At 39.4% G+C, this 15,036-nt stretch overlaps 1 protein-coding gene across 1 annotated transcript; it reads left to right on the top strand.

The window, feature by feature from the left end:
- The first annotated feature begins 1,220 nt into the window (after positions 1–1,220).
- On the top strand, positions 1,221–14,771 carry jak3 (Janus kinase 3 (a protein tyrosine kinase, leukocyte)). The gene is made up of 24 exons (XM_037470396.2): positions 1,221–1,298; positions 2,593–2,799; positions 2,877–2,994; positions 3,245–3,362; positions 3,696–3,841; positions 4,047–4,344; positions 5,142–5,261; positions 5,394–5,551; positions 5,638–5,749; positions 5,969–6,149; positions 6,427–6,551; positions 6,691–6,822; positions 6,926–7,013; positions 7,579–7,703; positions 7,790–7,928; positions 8,136–8,287; positions 8,487–8,637; positions 8,811–8,938; positions 9,409–9,598; positions 10,174–10,295; positions 13,547–13,719; positions 13,935–14,052; positions 14,192–14,305; positions 14,475–14,771. Exons 2-24 carry the CDS (start codon positions 2,601–2,603, stop codon positions 14,592–14,594), a joined length of 3,327 nt encoding a protein of 1,108 aa, XP_037326293.2. The 5' UTR covers positions 1,221–1,298; positions 2,593–2,600; the 3' UTR covers positions 14,595–14,771.
- Positions 14,772–15,036: the final 265 nt, after the last annotated feature.

Genomic DNA, 15,036 nt, shown 5'->3' with positions numbered 1-15,036 from the left:
CCCGAGCTGGGATTTAGTTGATGGATTCTTTGGGTGCATAATAAACCTACACACACAGGCACATTTGAACAAATACAATTGCAAACAAGTTGTAAATAGCGCACTATTTCATATGGTTGCGGCTGAGAAATACAATTTAAAGAACGATAAACCATACAGAACCAATGTGACATGAACTGTGTTTCAACTGCGCCACCTGAGCAGCTCATGTGACGGGTGGAGAGAGAGAAAGACACAGAAAAATAAAAAGATATATAAGGTTGTGATGTGCCAGGAGGGGCAGATTTGTGACTTGTGTAAAGCTCAGGTAAAAGTACAAAAATATTACAAGGCATATCTGTCCTTGGGCTTTACAAGCTGTCGGCCAAGAAGAGAGACCAAAGGGTGCTGTGTGTCTTAAAATACTGGCGGCAGACAGTATAAAGCTAGTTAAATGAGAAGACACTTAGAAACCAAGCACCCTGATCATGTGAACATAATCAGAATAAAAAGTAAAAAAATATGATGCTGAAAAAAATGAAATGAAAACCTGAAGTAGAAAAGTGGGGTAAAAACGAAAAACACAATTGTTGTAGAGTTTTTATCTTATAATGCAATTACTTCAAAAGAAAGTATGACCCCTTTTCATTGGGCAAGGGTCCTTCAATGTTTATCATCAAAGGGTTGCTCAACAGCAAAAGTTTGGAAACCACTGGATTAAAGGAACATGTAATACAAACATTGCTTGCCGTTTAAATCAGGTGGTTTTCTAACAGCTAGAGCAGGAAACTGATAACCCCTCGCAGACTGAACAGCCAAACCGCAGTTGTCAGCTGGTTCTCTTTTCCTGTAAAGTCAACATCTGTGCTGGACTAAATTTGCTTTAGGTTAACTATAGATAAAACTCGGCCCTTTTGGTAGCGGTCCTTGAATGTATCAGATCATCAGTCAGGTAACGTCCCCAGTAGTGAGGCAGAAGCATGCTGTACCTAGAATTTGAAGGAATGACTCCAGGTGGCAGTTTTCTTTATCTTTCTCCGTCCAAACAAATATGTAGCATTGTCACTTGATGTATGAAACAATGTCAACATTGATGTTTGAATACAATTATTTAGAAAAGGGAAGTGTTTTGAAACACTGAAAATGGCTTGGCTGAGATCACAAGAAACTTGTTGGTGTCGCATGTGCTTATGTTAATCAGGAAATCCTTCTGAACTTCCTGTCAGATGCACCCACGCACACACGCACAGCAGAATTCTAAGAAGATCTCACACAACGAAATGATCGACAGGAGGACGTTTGCTGTTCAAATGTAAAAGGTCAGTTTCGTTTACTTATATCATCAAGAACCACAATACCCTGTGGAGAATGATCTTGTTCCTTTTATTCAACGGCTACCTGTTGTTACACAAATATTAAATAGAGTGTTTTGATAGTAAATGTAAACTTTGTGTTGATGATTGGCTAAATGAAAGTAGTCACATTTGTATTGTTATCAAACTAAAGTAATTTAAAGCCAACTATGAAAAGGGGAAAGCGTATTATATAGTTCACTGCTTCCTGATTCTGCTACCAAAGAACATCTTGTAATATAACGGGAACCCCCCCTAAATCTGAATCATGACATTTCAAAACATAATTTTAAGGCATGGGAATTCTACCATGAACATTTTAATACATCCAATAAAAGTCTTTTGTGATACAATTTTTTCAGTTGTTGTTCAGAGTTGCTCGTAAATTGTGTTTGGGGAACATGACTCACATTTTCCTATGTCAAAAACCATGCAATTAAAATAACAACAACTATGTGAATTTGTATCAGTTCAGCAAACCTATTATGGCTGAATGAGGATTACATGAATCACTCTAAATCACTCTAATCGCTATAAAGCTATAGCATTACTCTCAACTGAGCCTCTGGGTCAGGTCTAGCTGTTTGTTTTCTGGGGAGAAGGCAGACACTCGCCATGTCTCATTTTGTGTCGTGTGGGTTGGTCGAGGGTAGTTAGTGAGGTGCTACCGGTTGGTCAATGGCAGTCATCGTAATAATAGGAGGTCATCGAGCATGCAGAGATAACTGGGTACCCGAAATGGAATGCAGTATGCTGCAGCAGACTGAGAGAATGACTGTGGAGACAGAGAGGCGCACACTCACAGACACACAGACACATACACGACAGACTGCCGGACTGCCCTGGTGCAGACGAAAAAAAGAGATTTAAAACTTCAGAGTTGAATTGGGAAAAGTAGAAATGCTGCAAACATGGCGTTTCTTTAGCATGATTAGTTGTGATGCTTTTTAGGTTGCAGATGGGGATATATGATTAATATAAGTCCACAGTGCACTCACAGCACTCACTGCTGTTACATTTACATTTTCCTCTTGATTTCCGTTTGATAGCAGTATTTCTTCTTGTGGGCTGAGATGATGCAACTTCAACAAACTAATAAATAAAGATGAATATCTTTTCATTGACTTTTAAATCTGCTCTATAAAAAAAAAACAATTAACCAACGTACATTACTTTGGAGGTTTATGTCTTTTTTCCAACAATCTCTGACAAGTATTTTCATAGATCCACAGTGATAAGACAACTCTGTTTTGGTCCTCAGAATTACCCATGGACCTCAGTGAGGAGGAATCTGCCCCTCTGGTGATCAGAGATCGGGGTGGCAGCCAGAGGTCACGGTCTACCAATGGTGCCAGTTTACAAGTACATCTCTACTTCCTACACTCCACAAAGGATGAAACAACAATACACATTTCATCTGGCCAAATCTCTGCTGAAAATGTCTGCATCCAAGCAGGCAAAAAATGTGGTAAGACTTTACTAACAAAACATGGGTGTGACTTAAAGCATCAAGCATATGAAAATAGTTGTAATCTCTTTCACCAGGAATCTTACCAGTATACCAAACTGTTTTTGGTTTGGCATCTGCTGATCTGTCATTTTGGTATCCTCCGTCGCACATGTTCAACACAGAAGAAGACGTACAAGTTCACTTTAGAGTCAGGTAGGTAAAAAGTGCACTGAACTGCAGATTCATGATCATTCACTTACAAACAGTCAAATGTATGAAAAATAAGTAAATTACAAATAACAAAAAAATGATACACATTAACGTAAATGTGAGTTAGAAAGTGTGTTTGTATAGCAGACTATTTATATGGCATCTATATATTGAGTAATTACCTATGGTATATATGGTCAATTGGGAGCAATGTAATGTTATTTTGTACAATGGACTCATTTTTGGTGAACAGGTTTTACTTTGGAAACTGGTTTGGACAAGGACCAGGAACATCGTACCGCTACAGTTTGACCAGAGACAGAATCAGTCCAGTGTTTGACTGCAGTGTCATTGATTATCTCTTTTCTCAGGTTAAGTATAAAACAACCTTTTATTTATTGACTCGTTGAGATATTTAATTACAGGGTATTTTCTTTCTTGTTAAATTTATATCTATATCTGTACAATGTTATTTTTTAGCTAATTTACATTCATCCCAAAGTTACTGAGATAAATTTCCCTGTTAAATGTGAGATGCTGGGATAATATTCAAGGCATTCTGTTTAAATGCTTGCTAATAGTAAAAGTACAAAAACATACTTCTATATGTTCCATGAAAATGCATTTGTTGTTTTGAATATGGACAATTCAAACAGGATATGATGGCTGTATATATTTATTAAAGGTTTCTTTTTGGTCCATAGTTGCGAAGTGACTTTATTGCTTGTGAGGCTGGAGTGTGTCCACCTTTGAGTGCTCAAGAGGAATGCCTTGGCCTTGCAGTGTTGGACTTGTGGAGAATGGCTAAAGAGCGCCATCAGAGTGTAAGGGAGCTCTGCAAGACTGTCAGGTATTGACAATTGGAAAAATATTTTGTTTTGACACAACCAAGCTCTAAAATATTAAGTTTAAAACAACCAAGCACTTAATATAATATTATTTTTCTCCTTTAGAAATGGAACCTTTACACATATCTATTTTTTTCAATTATTTGTTACATTGTTACATTGGTTGTAGATTGCAATGATTACAATGCGATTCTCTCCATCTTCTAGCTACAAATCGTGCCTTCCCATGTCACATCGTCAAGACATCCAGAGACGAAACCGCCTGGATCGTTATCGAATCCGAAATACCCTCAAGCGTTTCTTGAAGAAGCTTGGCAACTGCTCGATAGATGAGTGCAGCTTGAAGCTGAAGTACCTGATCGAACTGGCTGGCATCGTACCCTCTCTGGGAAGTGAAACCTTCCAAGTGAATCCTTCTTCCTCCCAATCCCAGTCAACTTTCTCATTCATAAAGGTCACTTGGGAAAGAGGAATTGAAACCAGTGGAAGTCTTCATCCTGAACTGGTAAGAACAAATTAAATGTGAGATTGGGTAATAAGGAGGTATTTAGGCAGTTTAGCCTTGTTACTACTCGCCATGGTGATGTCAGCGCTCGTTGCAGCTTTTTAACAATGCAATTTAACTGTTTGATTGTGCTTGTAGCTCACATGTCATCTGAGACGGCTCATGCAACTGTGCCACGGGAGTATAAATAAAGCCTTACTCTTTCATTCCAACAGATAGAATGCATGTTCCATTAATTTAAACACGTCAATCTGCCTGACCATGCATCCTTCTGATTAATTATTTTCTCCTGGAATCTGTTGCACCTGCAGCAAACCGGGTCAATACTGCTTTAATCTGTCAAACCCATGGTTTGGTCTTTTTGTTTTCATTGTCAGTGTTGGGGAAAAATTTATTAATCTCATGCAAACTATCAGTCTCTTGTTAACTTAGTGACCTCTCCTTGAACTGTGTGTCTCTCATTAACTTAATGACCTCCTTGAACTCTGTGTCCCTCATTAACTTAGTGACCTCTCCCTGAACTCTGTGTCTTTCATTCACTTAGTGACCTCCCTGAACTCTGTGTCCTCTCTCATTAACTTAGTGACTTTGCCAGATCTTTCTACTCCTTTTTCTATATTCTAGTTAGAAATAAATACTTAATCAGAAACAGGTTTAAGATACTTTTGATTTCTTACAAGAGCTTTATCCACATATTTTCACCACAGTCAGCATTGTACTATTTTGTGATATAATGTCTTTCTGCAAAATGTAACCCAACCCTCTCCAACAAAATAAATGTATTTGTTTTTCTGGAGTGGCACACCTTCTCTGATTTCAAAGAAATCATCGACATTGGAATAAAGAGGGTATGCCATGAGCAAGTTCCTCAAGACAGCAGAGTGGTGACGATAACTCGTAAAGATGACAGATGTTTGGTAAAGGACATATTTTGCACTCAACACTTACCCCAATTATTATAATGTTAACTGTTTGATTTTCTACTGATTTCATTTGCCACAAAAGGTTAAGAGCATTGACATTGACTTATTCTTTATATTCCCCAACAGGAAGCAAACTTCCAGAGTTTCAAAGAAGCACTTTCATTTGTGTCTCTTGTTGATGGCTACTTCAGACTGAGCACAGACTCCAATCACTACTTCTGTCAAAACATTGCTCCTCCAAGTGTTCTGGAGGGGATCAAAAACCATTGTCACGGTCCAATCACGTCAGTTCTTTTAATACATTTTGAATAAAATACCACCATTCGCACCCAGTTGTTTGAGATATTTATCTTATATCTTATTTCATCAGGTCAGAGTTTGCAGTCAACAAGTTGAAAAAGTCAGGATTTAAAGGTGGTACGTTTCTTCTGCGACAAAGTCCCAGGAACTACGACAACTTCTTCCTCACTGTTTGTGTTCAGGTAAAGGTCCTTGTTAAAGCAAGCTATAGACAAAGACTTATTTAGTTTACTAAGAGGTAATTTATTAGTTGTCTGTGCTTATATTAAGTATAAATATAAATATTATTAACTATTCAGTAACAAAAAGCTTTGTGCTGTTTCAGGAAGACATCGGTCTGTATGTTTAATTAAACAATATCTCTATGAAAAAGGTTTGACAAAACATTTACATTTCTGCAGACTCCACTTGGACTTGACTATAAAGACTGCCTCATTATTAAGAATGAGCGCTACAATCTTCCAGGAGTCCAGAACTCATTTTCCAGCTTGAAAGAGCTCACCAACTATTACCAACAGCACAAGCTTCTACTGGCGGAAGTGCCTGTGAAGTTGCTCCGCTGCTGTCCACCCCAACACAAAGGTGGGTTCTTCAAGATATGATGAAATTACCAAATACAATTCTCTATACACACACACACACACACACAGAGCACATGCTCGTTTTTTTAAAATTGTCTGGTCTAATATCTAAAGTCTAATGTAAAACACCAAAACTAAACACAAATAATATTGAAATCAATTTAACACATTTTTAACACATCCATGTTTTGCTTGCTTAGATATAACTATATGTGCCTTCAGATTTCCGACCATCAGACGCTATATAACAATGGACATGTTTTCTGCCAATCCAACAGATATCACTAATTTGATCATCATTCGCAACAGAAGCTCTGTAGAAGCTCAAGGGTCTCCAACACCTCAAGGGAACAAATTGAGTCACATTGAGTTTCACATGATCAAATATAAAGACCTGGAATTTGTGAGTTTGTATGCATGACTGACTAAAACAGGCCTATTTTTAAAGTATTATGAATATCAACATTAGTTTTAATTAATTCTCCTCAAGGTAACTTTAACAGTTATACCGCAGTATTTCCAAGCTTGATGCTGTCTTTTAGGGCGAAAACCTCGGACAGGGATCCTTCACCCGAAATTTCAAAGGGTATAAAACCGACATCCGCGATGGGGAGAAATATGTGACGCCTGTTTTCCTGAAAGAACTCGACGTCATTCATAAACACCGCTGGGAAGTGGGTTTCTTCGGATTCAAATACGTCATTATAAAAAATGTAATTCAATTACACATGGATAAAACAAACTCATTCTGACTTTTTTTTTTTTTTGCTCTCCCAGTCATTCTTTGAAGCTGCCAGCGTGATGAGTCAAATTTCCCACAGTCACCTCCTACTTGTCTATGGTGTTAGTGTGCATGGAGTCCAAAGTAAGTTAAAACCAACGTGAAGGGTTGGCCAACATTTATAGTTGATCAATCTATAGTTGATTTGCTGTTTTCCTGTCAGCTTTAAGAAGCTAATGTTATTTATGTTTTCTAGACATGTTAGTGTTCCATGAACAAGGGCTGAACCACGCATTCTTTGGGGGGGTCCCCCCCCCCCCAATATTGAGAAAATACCAATATGACTCCTTAATATACAGCAGAAAATATGTAAAATATATGTTCTCCTTTTATTCCTTTAGATGTGAATTCAAATGGTCAATGTAGTCCTTGAAATGTTCTATAATGTGCAAATTTTCATGTATAGATATAGGATTATAGGCAATGCACTTACCAAAAAAAGAATTATGGGGAAGGGTATTCATTTGGATCCCCCCCAATGAATAATGTAAATGTAGGTGCAAGGTGAAAGGGAAATCGGATTGTATTATGTTAACTTTGGTCCAGTTAGAAATGTTTGCAGGCCTTGTTCCTCGATTCGCACCCTGTGTCTGACCTTGTGTTTAGTTTGCAGTACAGCTGTAGAAACACATCTCACTGTGCCTTGCAGACATCATGGTGCAAGAGTTTGTAGAGTACGGCGCCCTTGACCTCTACTTGAAGAGAAGGAGATCTGTGTCAGTGAGTTGGAAACTTGACGTAGCTAAACAGCTGGCCTCCGCCCTCCTTTTTCTGGTAAGATCAACTCTCGGGTTTAGGCTGATCACAATGCAGTTATATATGTAAGTGAGCCTATATCAACATGAATGGCTTTCTTGCAGGAGGAAAAGAACATCGTTCATGGAAATATTTGTGCCAAAAACCTGCTGCTGGCCAGAGAAGATGACCCATCGCAGGGCATTTCTCCTTTCATCAAGTTGAGCGACCCCGGGATTAGCGTTGCCATGCTGGGCAAGGAGGGTAAAACAAGGACCATTTAACAATTCCCCTACTCCCATGTCTGACATAATCATGTTCATTTCTAGTGAGAAAACTGTATGCAAGATTAAGAAGAGAAAAGAGATGAATGATGTTGTACATATAGATTCATTAACCTTCAAATGAGAAACACAACTTATTCATGATGCAATAATGTGTGTGAATATCCATGTGTGCGTTGGTGTTTAGTAATCCTAGACAGAATCCCCTGGGTGGCCCCTGAGCTGCTGGACAGCCCGGAAAACCTGACTTTGGATTGTGATAAGTGGAGCTTTGGTGCCACAGTGTGGGAAATCTTCAACAATGGGAACACTCCGCTGCTGGGATGGGAATTAGAAAAGGTACTCCCACTTCTTTCCTAATTGGCAAACAAACTGGTAGGGTAAGAGACAGATTGTCAAAGCGAATAGTACTAGTTCAGACAAAAAAAAATGTGTTGAAGGTATGAAGTCTTTGAGTTAAACCTGTGGGAAAGTACTCAATAGAAAACATGCAGATTACACCAGTGAATGATGTGAGCTACTGATGTGTTTTCTGTAGAAGCAGCAGTTTTATAAGAGCTCCCAGCAGCTGCCCCCCTCTCAGTGGACAGAGCTAGCCGATCTTGTGAGTCAGTGTATGGACTACCAGGCCGACTTCAGACCTTCCTGTCGCTGTATCATCCGACAGCTAAACAGTCTCATCACTTCAGGTAATCATGCAAATAATAAAATACAGAATTTATACATTGACACAAATTAAACTTCTTAGTTTCCCGTTATCCTTTGAAAATGGATTTTGAGGGAATATACTACTATTTCTTATGTACTATTCAAGTACAAGAAAAACCAAACTGTTGATGATGTGTTTTTTTTTTCATGGCAGACTATGTAATACTTCACGCCACTGAGCCAATCGCAAGGAGCTCTGTGCGGAGAACCTCAATCCCTGCTCAACCTGAGCAGACATTGTTTGAGGAGAGACACCTTCGATTCATCTCCTCTCTGGGTAAAGTAAGTCAGCAGCACTACAGGAAGATCATAATATTCACACCCAAGACCCCTTTGGGCCAATCAGTGCTCTTACATGATGCTGGGCCAGGTCACTGTCTGTATTTATGTAACATTCATGGCCCATTATATATTCTAAGAGATTTAGTCATGCCTCAATTTATGTTGAGAGTTTATTGGAGGGGCTATCTCTTTGGACAGCAAGCTCTATTTTACCTTCAAAATACATCACTGACATGCAATGCACTTCAGTCAATTAGCTGTAGCCTGTAAAGTTGTGCTGTGGAAGACGTGTTTGTCTCCACACACCCCCGAAGCCCCAGTCACACTACTACACAGTCCACCCAAGTGTGACATAGATTGAATGAACAGCTCTCAAGATATGCCGGGGACAAAAGGTGACAGACGGACAGAGATTTCTTGGCTTACAGTTAGATGTCAGCGCAAACTAATTCACTCAAAACCTTTTTCAGGGGAACTTTGGCAGTGTTGAACTTTGCCGTTATGACCCACTGGGGGATAACACGGGTGAGCTGGTTGCTGTGAAAAAGCTGCAGCCCAATAAGAAGTCGACCCTGGAGGACTTCAAGAAGGAGGTCAACACTCTCAGCATTTTTCAGTGCGACTACATTGTCAAATATAAGGGAGTCTGCTACAGCACAGGTAATAAAAACACTCACTGCACACTATGTATTAAAATAGTAGAAGGGAAAAAAAATCCTGGTTAGACGGCTTAGGTTTGAATATGAAATTTAATTTCGCCTAACATTGGACAATCTCTATCCATATAGAATCGGTTAATTGTGCCTTTTTGATTCAACATATAAGAAAACACATACCCAGCAGATGTGTGCCTCGAGAATAGACTAGAAACCCCTTAAAAATGTGTGAATAGTACTTGCTATCCATCAACTAGTGTTTTTTTACTGGACATGACATACAATGTAATACATGGCCAGTAAGTTAGCAATGGTAATTGATATGGCTACTCCACTTATAAAAGTCCAATTAGAAATGCTTTTAGAAATTAGCCACCCAAGCTACACATGTATGAATATTGTAAAATCCTATAATTCATATAAATTAAAATATAATATAATGTAATATTATATTAGATTTTATATAGATATTAGATATTATTAATAAACTTGTTGATTTACTAAACTCTCTGTCTCTCTGATTTTGGAACGTTTTACTCTGGTGAATGATTTAAGCGTTTAATGTTGGCCTTCTCACAGGTCGCCTCAGTATGAGTTTGGTGATGGAGTACCTCCCTTATGGCAGCCTTATTGGCTACTTGGATAATTACCGACAGGTCAACGCCAGGCGGATGCTGCTTTTCGCGTCGCAGATCTGCAAGGTGAGAGTCAGGTATCTAACCCCTGCAAATGGCTGTCGTCACAAAATGTAAAAGTAAGCTACATTTCAATTGATTGTGAATAATAATTAGCTAAAAAAAATCTGTCATCTTCTATATTGATTATTCAAGTACTATGACATGTTATGACACTATGACTAGTTAATTCAATGATAAAGTCTGTGCAAACCTTTCACTGGTACTGTGTACAAACTGATGTTGCTATTGCAAGAAAATGTGGATGTCTCAATCAGCAAAAGCAAGTGTTATTCGGAAAGAACAGAAAATTGCTTTGCTGGTTCTTTTAAAAGGTTCTGCAAAGGAATCTATGGTGGCCGAGAAGGTTCAGACAAATACAAAAGCCACAACACACCCGCAAATGCCACAACACAACACGAACGCCACAACACAAAATACAAAAGCCACAACACAATCGCAAATGCCACAACACAACACGAACGCCACAACACAAAATACAAAAGCCACAACACACCCGCAAATGCCACAGCACAACACGAACGCCACAACACAAAATACAAAAGCCACAACACACCCGCAAATGCCACAGCACAACACGAACGCCACAACACAAAATACAAAAGCCACAACACAATCGCAAATGCCGCAACACAACACGAAAGCGAAAACGGAAGTAGCTAAGAAACTGCCCACGGGAGCGAGCGTATTTTTGACCAACGGTGTTACGTGCCTACTGGTATGGCTACGCGTGCGTGTTTGTTTTGCCCCGACAGCGGCAGATGTTGTCTGCCTCGGTCACCTGATCCGTCACACATTCGGAAACATATTGCTGAAAATGTTCAAAATGCATCCCATATCCAATGCAGCGATTATGATTGTATAAGTGAGCACTACATCACTGCCACGTATAAAGAAATAAATAAAAGAACATACGTTTATTAAAAGATCGCCACAACCTGGATTCGAATCCATGCAGTCGAGCAAAATAGCAAAACTTTATAAGACGGCGGCGCTACGCGGTCGGCCAACCGAGCTGTCAAGTACCGCTGCTGATTTCACTACTTATCATAAAATTGCAAATCGTCAGTGGCAAGAACATCTTTTGGTTCATGGTGAGCCAAGACAACTGGTTTTTGGTGGCGTAGCGTGAAATACATAGTTCTGTCAGGTATTCTAGCACATTGCCCAAGTAGGATTACTCTCTTAATAACATCTTAACGCGTAGCCAAACCAGTAGGTTCAAAAACCAGTAGGCAGGTAACAACGGAGCTGGAGGATGCCAGGTCGTTTGAGAAGTAAGTGAAACATGATTCCTTGCGGCTATTTAACTAACAAACTAACGTTAGCTAAATGGCGCCACGCATCTTTTAGCTAACGTTAGTTAAATTCTAACTGTAGCCGCAAGGAATTACGTTTCACTTACTTAAACAATCTGGCATCCTCCAGCTCCGTTCGTCAAATATACGCTCGTTCCTGTGCGCATTCCTCCAAAATACGCTCGCTCCCGTGGACAGTTACTTAGCTACTTCCGTTTTCGCTTTCGTGTTGTGTTGCGGCGTTCGGTTGTGTTGTGGCATTTGCGATTGTGTTGTGGCTTTTGTATTTTGTGTTGTCGCGTTCGTGTTGTGTTGTGGCATTTGCGGGTGTGTTGTGGCTTTTGTATTTGTCTGAACCATCTCGGCCACCGTAGGAATCAGAAAAACCTTTCATGCTTTCCAAACATAACAACCCGAGCGTCACCAATTTTGGGTTCATTTTGGTAAAACACCGAGCCAGAACCAACTTCCAACAGGAGAATCCTGCACTCAAACAAATATGTTGATGCTTGGATGAAGCAAAAGGTTGCTCAGCATTAAAAAAGTAACAACATAAATTTCAGGGTGGCACGGTGGTGTGGTGCTTAGCACTGGCCCTTTCTCAATACCTGAGACGGCGAGAACGGACTTGCGTTCCCGCGAGAATAGACTCGGGAGACAGACTCGGGAGTCCTGACTCGCAGGTTCGGGAGAATGGAGAACGGTCATTTCCGCAATTGGAACAGCAGCTGACTTGATGACGTCACCACGTCAGCTGGTCTTGCTAATAATTTAGTTTTTGACTTAAATATTTTACTATTAACAAGCTTTTGTCTCATTTTCATTTAAAATTAGAAATGGTATATATAATATTGAGCACCATATATATATATATATATATATATATATAATCAGTCATAAAATAATTAGCTTTATCATTTTAGGAGGAGGAGGTTGGATACAGTAACAAAAAATAAACTATTATACTATATTTGAATGCGCACACACATACCGTTTGTCTTGTTACTCAAACATTAAGAGGCTGATAATCAGTGTAGTGGTCCTCGTACAGCAAGCTGCTGACCACACATCAAAGATCTTACAGAGAACTACAGTATACAATAATTCATATGTGGAATTTTTGTATTCATTATTATTATAATTCAGAGCTTCAGAGTTTCTTTGAAGCTGAAGTTCTCCTGTTGGTTTAGAGTTTCGATGACGGTCTCCTCAAGGTCTTTAATTAAAACATTGTTAGTTTTAATGCACAATGATGGACAATAAACAAGCTGCACTCTGCGGATACAGACAAGACGTTAAAGTTACATTTTGTTAAAGTTATGAACCTAAACTCTGTCCTCAAATAGACGTAACCGGTGAACAACATCAGTCTCTGACACCACATTAAAACGTATGAAGACTCGTTATAGTAGTTAAATCTCATGTATAACCGCTACGGAGACGTGAAAACCGGCGGAGCGTTTCACAGAAGACTCGCCGAAAACAGGCTGCTCTGTGCGGACTGAGATGAGCTGACCGCCCGATGCTGGAGGGTCTGACGGTCCGTTAACTACACCTCACATCTCCATCCACGGAGCAGACTGTTACGAAGGCTGAATGTTGACAAACATTTGCTTTAACAACAAAAGTTGCTTTAACAACTAACTTCAGTCATAAAATTACATTACGTTACTTACATTACGTAGTATTTAAAAACTTCGACATAAAGTTGTGTTTATATTCCTCTGTCGTTGTTGCCTGTTGCTGAGGTGAAATGCATTCTGGGATATTTGGCTGGATGTGAGTGTGAATGGTTGTTTGTCTCTGTGTTGCCCCGTGTTTGGCTGGCGACTGATCCAGGGTGTATCCCAAAGTTGGCTGGGATAGACTCCAGCCCCCCCACAACCCTGAGTACAGGATAAGCCGTTTGAAGATGGATGGACAATATTAATTTCGTTTTGTTGTTTTAAATCTACACAGGGGATGGAGTACCTGCAGAGCCTCCGTTATGTGCACAGAGATCTCGCAGCCCGAAATATCCTCGTGGCCAGCGAGTCTCTAGTAAAAATTGCTGACTTTGGTTTGACCAAGGTTATTCCTTTTGACAAGGAGTACTACCGGGTCATGCAGCCTGGAGAGAGCCCAATTTTTTGGTAGGGTTCCTAATTTTTTAAAACAAATATTATCTAATGCAAAGGGTAAAAGCAGTGTGTTTGTAGTTTTGGGGGTTATAGACAAGTGGGCTGTTTATTGATTCAGTGTCGGTAACATTTTGCTAGGTAATTTCCCCGTTTCCAGTCTTACACTAAGCCAAGTTAACCGGCTGCTGATATGCAAGTACGCTAAGTACTTTGCTCATCTAATGCAGGTACGCTCCAGAGTCCATAAACGAATCCAGATTTTCCCACAAGTCAGATGTCTGGAGTTTTGGAGTTGTTCTTCACGAGCTTTTCAGCTACTGCAACACAAATTACAATCCAAAAAGGGTAAGGAGGTTTAACGTTAGTACATCTATGCATGAACAATATGTCAATCATTTAAAATGATTGTGAATTGTTTAATTAAAGTCCAACATCATTGAGGTTTTCCTCATTTTTAAATGTTCCCTCAATGTCACTGTTTTAGCTGTGTATGCAGGAGATTGGACACAATGTGCACAGTCCATCAGTTGCAATGCATTTGGAAAATATTCTGAAGAGCAACTGGAGGTTGCCGCCTCCCCCAAACTGCCCTCCCGAGGTACGTTTCCCATGTCACTTTCCGGCATTCACATACCTCTATACAAATAGAAAAATACTTTATTCTAATGATAATTTCCTCGTAAATCAACATTGTTGAGTTGAACTACATACAAAGCAAATATCTTTGCTCTGTTGATTATTCAACGTTTCTGTTATTATGACATCAGGTGTACGTTTTGATGAAGCAGTGCTGGGCGTACAACTTTGAGGAGCGACCATGTTTCTCTAGCTTGGGGAAACAAATTGAAACTATCATGCAGGAAGACAGGGAGAACCTCGAAGGCTGAGAGAGAAGAAGAAGTTGCACATCCCAGTTTGAAATGATAGAAATTGGTTCACTGTTGAATTGAATTTGATTCCCAAAGGTCCCACACTCAGATCAATCAATAAAAGATCAAAAGGTCAGAGTCAGAGGTCAAAACAGCTTCAATAACAAAAATAAATATTTGATGAACAGATGAATAAATAACCACTGATTCCATGTGTTTTTCTTTTTCTGATCCATCTTTATTTCCTAATTCTTCTCTGTACATCTATTACAACACGCTGAACAGACATATTTTAGTCATCATGCTCCCAATGGTTACCACATGTTTATTGTCACATGGAGAAAGATTGGAGGTAATTCCCTTGGAAAAAGACATTAAAGAAAATTATGACTATTTTATCTTTAAAATAAGGGCAGGAAAAATGATATCAGTTAGAGGGTGTGGTATTGTCGAGAATGCA

Source organism: Pungitius pungitius, chromosome 7 (genome assembly GCF_949316345.1).
Source record: "Pungitius pungitius chromosome 7, fPunPun2.1, whole genome shotgun sequence".
In the NCBI taxonomy this organism is placed as follows: Eukaryota; Metazoa; Chordata; class Actinopteri; order Perciformes; family Gasterosteidae; genus Pungitius; species Pungitius pungitius.
Note: the sequence above shows the minus strand (reverse complement) of the source record. Positions and strands in the feature narration are given on the sequence as shown.